Source organism: Pieris napi, chromosome 16 (assembly GCF_905475465.1).
Source record: "Pieris napi chromosome 16, ilPieNapi1.2, whole genome shotgun sequence".
Lineage (NCBI taxonomy): Eukaryota > Metazoa > Arthropoda > Insecta > Lepidoptera > Pieridae > Pieris > Pieris napi.
In genome coordinates, this window is record NC_062249.1 from 7,261,688 (window position 1) to 7,271,962 (window position 10,275).

The window sequence follows — 10,275 nt, forward strand, 5'->3', positions numbered from 1 at the left end:
ATTTCGTATTTTCTCTTTATCGGTGTAGTTGAGAATTAGTTTTAAATATTTATATGCCAAAGATATTGATGTTGTGTGTTTTAAATAAATATATAGATTGCATATTAGTTTTGTTATTTTCATCTCTAATCTGTTTGAATAAGCATTTTCACATTTTATACTACTAGACATATACATGACAGTTTATTCTACAAAATTGCGCCCTTACATTTGACATTTCTTATAACGTTTACTCTACACCAATTTTTTTACATCTTTATGAGTTATTTATTAGTTTGGACGTGACATCAAGCTATACTTAAGCATCGCTAATAGTCGTAAATTTATTTAATATTTTATATATAGTCTTAGAACTCGCAGACGTCTTAATTAGAAATTACGTCTCGTCGTAACGTCGTTTGACTAGTAGTTTTGTAACTAACAGACGTGTTTAACGTTTTTAATGTTGTTTACGGCCTGCCATTTATTAGAATAAAATTTGTAATTTTTAACCAATCCTATTACGATATGTGACCAGTGGCGTAGCTACCTAGGGGCTAGACGGGGCAGTGCCCCGGGGCCCTCAAACTCAGGGGGCCCTCGAATCCTTACCAGAAATCTCGATCGTTCTGAACTTTTGGAAATTCCTCCCATTTTCAAAATAAATATGACAGGTTGCAACCCCACTTAAATCAAGACATTAATTTGAGAGAAATTCAAAAGATGCCTAGGGAATTCCCAAAACTGCGGCTACAGCTCATTGTATAACGCGAATTAGATAGCAATTGAAATCAAAACCGCATCAAGCCTGGATTTAAACGAAGTCATTGATACTTTTGCGAAAACTAGAGCTAGGATTTTTATTAAATATAATTGTTATTTAGTCAGTTGGTAGGTAGGCCCGACCTTTATATAATAAACCCTTGAATCTTCTCTATGTTGTTACTGTTTAATATTTTTTTTACCTGCCCTGCACAAAAAAGCTTAAGTAGCTTAGCATTTTTAAAGTATTTGTATATTTCATATTTTTATTTGATAATACCTAATCAGTTTACATAGCAGTGGGGCCCCATTTTTTTAATTTGCCCCAGGGCCCTTGGTCACCTAGCTACGCCACTGTATGTGACTACTAGATGGGAAGAAAAGATTTTCAATAAAATTTTAGTATTTCTTAAACATAAAATAAAACGAAAGTATTATGTAACAATTTTTAATACACAACCACATATATGACAAAATATTTTTCTACACTTATTCGTTTAGACACATTACTATAGACATACGTGAATAAACGTTGGTTAAAATGCATCTAAAGACTAATTTCAATAAAATAAGTATACTCATGGAAGATACAGTGATAAATTTGTGCAAGACATTGATTCAAGAATAGAAACTTTTAACAATAAATACGTTATGGGTAAATTAAAACATCACAAACTCCAAAGATTTATTTCGTTATTTCATAGGCCACATAACTTACTTAATAAAATTGTCCTAAGGAATGTCCGTTGACTGATTAAAAAACATCAAAAAATATTACATCTATTAAAACCAGTGGTGTCTATTTGGCACAGAGTATAAATGCATGAAAATAATAAAAAGCATTAATCATAATAAAAAATAATTAACTATATTTAGTTTTTTATGGTAGAGTAACCTTAAAGATGGAAGTATGGGATTTTAAGTAATTATTACTACCACATACTGTATAGATAGTAAGTCAAGAGCTATGAGTTTTAGCATTTACTTAAGAAAAAAAATCTCCCAGCATGTCTAACCATTTGAAAAACTATAATATAATTAAATGCAACTAAATCTATCAAGCTTAAACTTAAATTATATGCGAATAAATATTTGTGCCATTGCATGTATAATGTAAAAATATAAATTATAAACACAGTCAACATGATACAATGTATCCTACGTCTTCGAGACAAATTGTACACACAATAATAAATTATCACCACAGCATCCAGATCACAAGAAGAAATTATTCACTGGTAACTTAATTACTACTCTAAGTTATAAATATATGTGCTATATTTGAACTATTTTACGAATAATTAGACCATAAATACGATAATAATCTTGATTGAACATTGTGACGATTTTTAGAGACAATGATTTATATGTATAGATAAAACGTTCAACCGATACATTTTTTTTAACAGAATTTTATGAACTGTTTGTATAGAATACAAGTCATAATTTAACATTTAAGATAAATCTATTTTATATTTCGTCAAAAGTGTAAAAATAAATAATAATGGTAAAGTTGGCATAAAATATTGTCAAGTGTACATTGTAAACACTATACATTATACTAGACGGAAAACGTTGAATTCCCCTATTAGGAACATGACTTTGAACACAAATAAGGCCATACAACATTCAATATATGTCAAAACTGAAGATACTGTTAAAAGTATCTATTTGTTATTTATATTTTCTACAAATCTGAATTCTAATAGTCAATATTTTATTTGAAAAGTTCTTTGGCCTCTATTCTACTTTTTGTACTTTGAGAAATCCAAAGTTAATTCTAAGTTGTTCGAGGAATACAAATGTCAGTACAGTGTGCGGTGCTAATCTCACAAATGCTGGAATGTATCCTTTGAAGAATGCAAGGGGCCCTTCTCTAGCCGTTCCCATTATTAAACTTAGTATACCTTTAATTTCACCTGGCTTGGCATTCATTGCTCTAGTCTTAAGTACATCTACAGGTTGTGTCATTGTTGTTGCTATTGCACCCTGAAAATTAAATTCATTCTGTTTACACTCCATCTAGGTATAAAATTATGTCCCTTTACTCCCAAACATTTTGTAACCCTGATTTGAATTTGATTTCACAGCAATTTACTTGTATTTAGATTCAATGTTTGTTGTTACATCAGGTCTTTTTAGAAATAAATAAATGTTTATTTATTTCTAAAAAGTCATCATTCTTTAAGTATTTAAAGTCTATAGTATAGAAAATACTTACCTAAATAAACAAAACAAATGTTGCTGATCGAAAAACATATTAATAATTGTAATGATCTTAATAAAACATTTATATTACTGTTCTGGAGTTAATACTGCTTTCTCACTTATCAAGCAAGTGAAGTTGGATTTTATAATAGGCTTATTTCATTCTTCAAGATACCATTTCTACAGATTGTAGTTATTAAGCAAAGCGAAATGAAGTTCTTGATCAGAACCACTAAACAGATTCCCTGGGTAGTGAACACAGCACCTATTTTTAGTTTAGTTACAGTAAGTAACTGACACAGTAAAGCAAAACAATATACTTACAGCTAATAGACTTGAAGTAACATGTGTTGAAACATTATCACCAAAGTATGGTGTGGTAGTGAGGAAGCTCTTTATTAAATCGTAGAAAGAGAGTTGTCCTATAGTCATCAATGCGGCTCGGCTGCAAGTCATTGATGCACCAGCCCATAAACGCATGACTCCCTCTTTTACCGCAACTCGATACAAACCATGAATTGCGTTTTTGTAACTAAAAGCCAAAATTGATAATTACATGATGGAAAAATAAGAAATAAACACCTTTTTTCATAAGTGATAAGAACAAACATGTAGGATTTAAGATTGAAACTATAATATTTTACTCACTTTCTTCTTTGGTCTGGGGGAAGTTTCACATCATTTTGCATCCTCACATTGACTAAGTCAGCTGGATTACCAACAAAACCACCAGCAAAACCGCCAAGACCAGCTAATAAAGCCGACATATAGAACGGAATAGGCACACCCTGAAACTCCATCATTCTGATATAACTTCAATCTCTGTGTCAGTTACAAGAAGTACTAGTAGTGTCTTTAATTCAATAGTTCAACAGGTTGTTACCTGTTCATGCTGATTTGCACAATGAGGATGAAAGACAACTCTTTTCCAAAAGTCCTTTTACATTTATTTCTATTAGAAAATCATATATATAGCTTTACATCAATGGAATTTTTTATTTTTTATTTAGAATATGTCTTATAAATGAAAAATATTGAACTCACATCTTTAGGTGCCAAAGTTTGTTTTGCTACTTCATAAATACCAAACCTTGCTGTTGAATATGTAAGCTGACGTAAAAGAGATGCTGATATTCCATTATACAATCCCATTATACCTGAAAGCAAAATTTAAATTGATTAAAAAGCTCAGTAAGCGTTAAGCCTATTTTCTGTTGATCTTCTTTTTTTTATGACATACCTTGATTTTTCAAAACTATTTGGGTGAGTTTCAATATAGAGACGTTGTTTCCTTTTTGGGTCTGCATTTGTACTTTCAATAAATCCAAGGGATGGGTTACACATGCTGCACCAGCGGAGGCAAGGCCTCCAAAGTACCATCGAGATATCCTTACTTCCCCCATTCTGTAATAGATTACATTTATTGTTTATTTCCTCACCTCTAAGGCTGCTTCAAGGTGCTTTCGCCTCGCGTACTAAAGTACATTATGTAACAAGCAACGGTAATAAATAATAACCACTTATTTGCTTAGGTTTAACTTATTTATCACTTAGCAACCAGTTTTCCCTGAATGAATGAACTTAATTATACTTAAATGTCTAATTATTAACGAATAGATAAAATGGTTATAAGCCGTTTAGATAATTTTAAATGTTTTTAAAGTAATCATTTGAATTGTTTATTAAACATAACTCTAACCTACTTGCCTAGCAGCAACCAACTGGGGGTCTAGCCAAGATGGCTTAACAGTAGTGTATGTAGAAAGTCGAAAACTAAATTTGTATGAAAATGACAGCTCGTGTCGACAGTCGGTAGCCTAGGCCCTAAAGGCGTGAGTCGGGATACAATAAGCGACGCCATGACAGTGCTACGAAAAGACACACATTAACGCTTACGCTATTCGGTAGCCAAAGGCCAATTAATGTTTCGGCAGTGTAGAAAAAACGGCGTTTCTCCGCCATGTTTTAGCGTGATCTCAAAAGCTGCTGTTTGCAATAATTAAGTACAACTATTGCCATCTTTAATGGCTACCGTTTTAAAAACATGTCATATTTTGGACGTTTTAACGAAATGGTTTTAATTTGTTATCTGTCTTTTTTTAACGTTCTCGTGTAATTATAATAATTTAAACTAGAGTTAATATTTTTAAGTTAAGAGTTTTAGTTTTTTCTATGAATCAATGCGAGGATAACATAATAGATACAGATAAATATGAAAATATCAAGAAAATCAGCAAATTAGTAGAGGTAAATCCTAGTTATATTGGATATCTCTTATTGATATTTATATTGCATGTAAGTTCATGAAATTGTTCTTTAATTTAAAAAATACATATACCATTTAATATTGCATATATTATGTAATCACCAAGTAAAATTATTGTACATTGTATTTGTATATTTCAGATGATAATGCAGTCACTAATGAACATAATTAGAAGTTCTAAATATATTTTATTGTAATTATAATAGAATCTAATGATATAATATTGATTATATTAATCAAATAAAGTGGATTTATACTTCATGAACTTTGGAAATATAAAATCTAGTGAGCAATACTAAGGAATGGTAAGCAGATATTTTCTTTAATTATTTACTAAGTTAATATACTAGAAAAGTTATTATAATATTGTTAATGAATGAGAAGTTTGAATTCAAGTCCTTTGGGAGTTACTGACATTGTTTGGTTATTAAGAACTTTAATTGACCATAAGCAGCAGTGACAAATTAAGTATATTTTTAAGTTTAGAATTAAGTAAAGAGTTTTAATACTAAAGTTACCTATTGAACAAACCTTGGACCGATCTTACAGTTTAGTTTGTCAGTTTTCTATTTGATCAAAGTACTGACTAAAATATTTTCTTTTCAGAAAAAGAGAAGCTATGGAGAATGAAATAATGGTTGGTTAAATAACATTACCTCAAGAACAGGAAACAGTAACTGAAACTATGTTCTTCTACATTTAATCTTAATAAGTTCAGCAGTTTGAATGTTAATGAGACATTATTATAAACAAACTGCATTTGTAGATTTTGGGAAGAATTATATCTTTACAATAACAATTATTATTTACAATTGTTGTGTTAAGGAAACAATCACTATTTTTTTAATCGCCCAGGATGTATTCATAGTAACTGTAGGTATCATAGTAATTTTATGAAATCATCACGACATCTAACGTTAGGTTTTATGAATTGAACAATTTTTTGTATATAACAGCACACAAACAAGATATTGACATTGCTGCAAACTAACACTTACATTTATTAGTTAATTATCTACATATATAAATATGAATACATCTACATTAGGTAGTAATGCATTTAATTTGATGCACCTGTGTGTGTTCAGTAGTAATGTCTGTATTGTTTAATAAGTTGTTACATATGCTTATTTTTCTATGTAGACTGCATTATGTTAAGGAAGATATTTGTGCCTTATTTTAATAAAAAATAACCATAACTGAAACATTTTTATTTTGCTACCTGTTTGTTTAATATTCCTAACTATTAGTAGGTACGGGTCATTCATATATGCATTATCTGTATATTCTTGTAAAATAAACTAATATTGTGAACCACTTTAATGGCTTTTCCTACTAAAGAAGACAGGTAAATTACCAAAAATAAAACTGACAAATACATAACATACAATGTTTATTCATTTCTTGCTTAAACAGATTTTGCATTTACATATTCACTAGTAGCAAATCACTGATATAACCAAAAGTTAATTGACATAAATATTAACTTAAAATAAGCATCTGACTTAAATTTATATCCAAGATGTTGGAGCATCAATATGGAGTCAAAGGTTGATTAAGGGTTATAATTTAAGACTAAGTTTCTATTTTATAATTTTAATTAATCCCTCTTTTTTATAAATATATTATAAACAATCAACCTTTAAGACTCTAACTTAAACTGAAATTGTTTGATGGACATAAACAGAGATAATTCCAACTGTAGCAAATCACTAATAAAATCTACACTTATATAAAAATCTGCTTTCAAATTGACATTAAAAATGTTCAAGCACAAACACCAAACCTAATTAAAGCTTAAATCAAACTCTAATTTCAGTGTTCACACTAGTCTACGTTTTTTTTCTAATGTTTTTTAATTCCTTGGACTTTATCAACTTCTAGTCAACCTTATTTTCACTCTTTATTTATCAATCCACAGTACTATTTCTATTGATTCTTCTAAGCGGTAACAAAATATGTTGCTTCTTCATTTTGCAGATTAGTTGTGAGGTCAAATCCTAAAAATATCAAAGTATGAGTACTACTAATTATTATTATATATCGCGATTATGCAATTTCAAAATATTGTATTTATTTGTAGCCTTAAATTTCTGAGAAAACATGAAACAAAACATAATTAATTTAAACATGCAATTAAAATTTATATATTCACTTTGCACCTTCCGTAAATTCCACTTAAATCGAAAATTGTTCCAACCTTGCTGACATTCTAATGTCCCTTTTGCAGCTTCCAATTGCAAATTTACAAAAATATTGTAAAGTTTTAACTTCTATTTGTTTATAAAAGTGACATTAGGAATACATTTAATCCAGAGACAATATGACGGAATAAGGTGCTACGAACAGCAGCTCGCATCTACGCTGTCGACTTTGCGGTAATGTATCGACATGCCTCTTGGCTACTAACGAAGCGTTTTCGACAGTACAATTACGCAAAAGCGGTAGTGTATGTAGAATACTTTTCGACACCAATATGGCTAGACCCCCTGGTCACTGGAGTCTGGACTCAGCCAATCAAAAAGGTATGGAGATTGGAGACTGGAGTTTGGATTTGTATCTCGTAAATGTAAATTGTAAGAATATATGAATGAATCACAGACACAATCTTTTAGTTGTCGATGTCAAGTTACAAGACGTGTCAACTTTCGTCATCAAGCCTCAAAGCTACTTTTAGAAATTAGAGGTAAAGAAAAATATCACGATAGAAAGTAAATTTCCTTACTTCGTCGGTAAAGTTAAGATGAGTTTATCTCTCTTCTTAAATCCTATTATCCTAGTCCAAAATATTTGATTAAATTCTTACATGTCAAAATGATGAAAGTTATATAGATAAGTATGGTCGTTTGCATACATTTTTTTAAACATGATAAATTCTAGTCATGTTGAGTTGCATCGAAACTCAAACTATTGTTGGCTCAGAATAATATGAATGGTGCAGTATTGTGCATATGGTCCATATTTATGTCAGTAGATTGTCTATCTGTTCTCATAAAAACTAAACTTGATATTGTCACCTTTTTTAATGTCAACTTTAAACTCAGTGGAAATATAAAATATTAAATGCCTGTGGTTACAATTATCAACCACAGACCACTACAGTTGCCAAATAAGCATATAAATTATAACCTTAAAATAGTAAATACCACCACGAACAAGCAATCTCGATATTATACATAAAATATTAATAATAGGCCGTTCAATAGCAAAAATAATATCACTTTCTGGCTTTTAAATTTGGCAAAATTACTGTAGGGTATAGACTAATAAAAGAATTCCGAAAAGACAAGTGCTATAAGGTATATAATAAGCATATTATTTCAATAATTAGTAATTCTGTCTTTAAATAATTGCAAGATCTGATATAATATTAACAACAACAGACGATATATAATTTTGCAAAAAGTGTTTTATAATATGGCTTACTTTTATTAAATAACATACTTTTATAAAAATACTTTTTATTAAATTACATGAAAATATTCGAAGAAAAGACATTGGGTTGCATTTGTTATTGTGATTAATTAACGACTTACATTAAATGGTGGTTACACACTTCTTTTCCTAATTTAAAGTACCTGAAACACTAAACAGTACTATATTATCTTATTTTCTAATAATATATCTTTTTTTATTATCTTCTGATACAAGACTGAAAACAGCTGATTATATTCTGATTATTTGTTTCAGATGTCTGATATAATAACAAGTCTCTATTTAGATAAGAGAACTACACATAAGATACTCGTAGCAAAGGAACTAAATGGTTGTGATAGTTCATTTATTACAAGTTGTGTACTTGGGCACTGCATTAAGATCAAAAGCCCAGTTCTTGTAATATGTTCACATAATTCTAAAGAGCATTATCAGAATGTTGGTTTAAAGATGAATTATAATTTAAATAAGAATATTGAAAGTGGGCTAATACAGTTTTACAATTTAGGTGAAGAGCTTGTAAATGCACTTCTGAATGATGATATTATTTCTTGTGGCAATGTTATCAACAATTTGAAGAAACAAATAGAAAACATGCATGAAACACATAGTTCAGTAAATGTAATTTTTGATGGTGTTTCACAGCTGTTTGACTTGGAGTATAGTTTGAGAGATGTGAATTATATTTGTAAAGAAATAATAGATCTTATTAGGTCATATGACAATTCTTTTTTGTTGTTCCATTGCAATGCTGCATGTGAGAATGATGAAACTCATGTATTGGCAAATTTACTGGCTTATAAGTGTCATGTGCTTATAGAAGTTGATCACTTAGCTACAGGGTTAAGTGCTGATGTTTCAGGTCATATAACTTTTACGTACCCAAGCAAAAAATTTGAAAAGGAACATATTAATAAAATTGATCAGAAACCATCACATCATTTGTTTAAATTATTCGATAGAGGAGTTAAATTGTTGGCTCCTGGTGCTGTTTAACAACTACAAAAACAATAAAATGTAAATATTCTGTTTTGACTTGTTAATAAAGATAATAATGTATGGTTAATTTGGTTTCATTATTGTATATATACATATGTATATGTATTTATGTTATTTTTTCTTTATTAATTTCTATTATTTTATTTTTTTGAAGTGAAACTTCTTTATCGGGGTTGGAAAAAAATTTAGTGTAACATTTTTTCGTTACGCGTCACGTTATTCGGTTACGCGCCATGTTCCTTTTTGAAGTCAAACTTCTTTATCGGCGGTGGAAAAAAATTTACCGTCACATTATTTATTATTCGACACTTAATATTTTAATGACAATTAAATTCATTAAATTCCTAACATATCTAATCAAAACTTTTAGATTTGTATAAATATGAACAACACTTCAATATTAGTTTGCCACTGAAGCTTCACTTCTGACATGTGTACTTTGTACACACACACTTTTTATCTACACTGTTACCTTAAACATATATCTAAAAAAACAGATTACATAAGTTATAAGGCAATGGGCGGCCTTATTGCTATCATGCGATTTCATCCAGGCAACCCTAGTATGGACAAATATACCTACTATATTATATACAAGAGCATAAATAACAAAATGACATAAATTA

At 29.7% G+C, this 10,275-nt stretch overlaps 2 protein-coding genes and 1 long non-coding RNA gene across 7 annotated transcripts; 2 read left to right on the plus strand and 1 right to left on the minus strand.

The window, feature by feature from the left end:
- Positions 1-1,175: 1,175 nt before the first annotated feature.
- On the minus strand, positions 1,176-8,775 carry LOC125057219 (mitochondrial dicarboxylate carrier). Of its 4 annotated transcripts, none has more exons than XM_047660760.1 (6): positions 8,752-8,775; positions 4,190-4,353; positions 3,994-4,106; positions 3,598-3,737; positions 3,274-3,481; positions 1,176-2,730 (listed from the first exon to the last, which is right to left on the minus strand). In XM_047660760.1, exons 2-6 carry the CDS (start codon positions 4,350-4,352, stop codon positions 2,482-2,484), a joined length of 873 nt encoding a protein of 290 aa, XP_047516716.1. In that variant the 5' UTR covers position 4,353; positions 8,752-8,775; the 3' UTR covers positions 1,176-2,481. The 4 variants fall into 4 exon arrangements, with proteins under 4 accessions (XP_047516716.1, XP_047516717.1, XP_047516719.1 ...); XM_047660761.1 differs by lacking the exon at positions 8,752-8,775 and adding an exon at positions 4,649-4,674; XM_047660763.1 differs by lacking the exon at positions 8,752-8,775 and adding an exon at positions 4,657-4,668.
- LOC125057221 lies at positions 5,152-6,414 on the plus strand. The gene is made up of 3 exons (XR_007118183.1): positions 5,152-5,196; positions 5,356-5,520; positions 5,822-6,414. It is a non-coding gene; the product is annotated as an uncharacterized LOC125057221 (long non-coding RNA).
- LOC125057220 lies at positions 7,860-9,716 on the plus strand. Of its 2 annotated transcripts, none has more exons than XM_047660766.1 (2): positions 7,860-7,901; positions 8,906-9,716. In XM_047660766.1, the coding sequence occupies exon 2, from the start codon at positions 8,906-8,908 to the stop codon at positions 9,644-9,646; it is 741 nt and encodes a 246-aa protein (XP_047516722.1). In that variant the 5' UTR covers positions 7,860-7,901; the 3' UTR covers positions 9,647-9,716. The 2 variants fall into 2 exon arrangements, with proteins under 2 accessions (XP_047516722.1, XP_047516721.1); XM_047660765.1 differs by lacking the exon at positions 7,860-7,901 and adding an exon at positions 8,285-8,514.
- Positions 9,717-10,275: the final 559 nt, after the last annotated feature.

Coding starts and splice junctions, on each gene's coding strand:
- LOC125057220 (XM_047660766.1), top strand. CDS start 8,906: ATGTCTGATATAATAACAAGTCTCTATTTAGATAAGAGAACTACACAT.
- LOC125057219 (XM_047660760.1), bottom strand. CDS start 4,352: ATGGGGGAAGTAAGGATATCTCGATGGTACTTTGGAGGCCTTGCCTCC. Junction 3,738..3,993: donor AAACTTTGGCACCTAAAGAT/GTGAGTTCAATA, acceptor ATGGAGTTTCAG/GGTGTGCCTATTCCGTTCTA. Junction 2,731..3,273: donor TTACTTCAAGTCTATTAGCT/GTAAGTATATTG, acceptor TTTAATTTTCAG/GGTGCAATAGCAACAACAAT.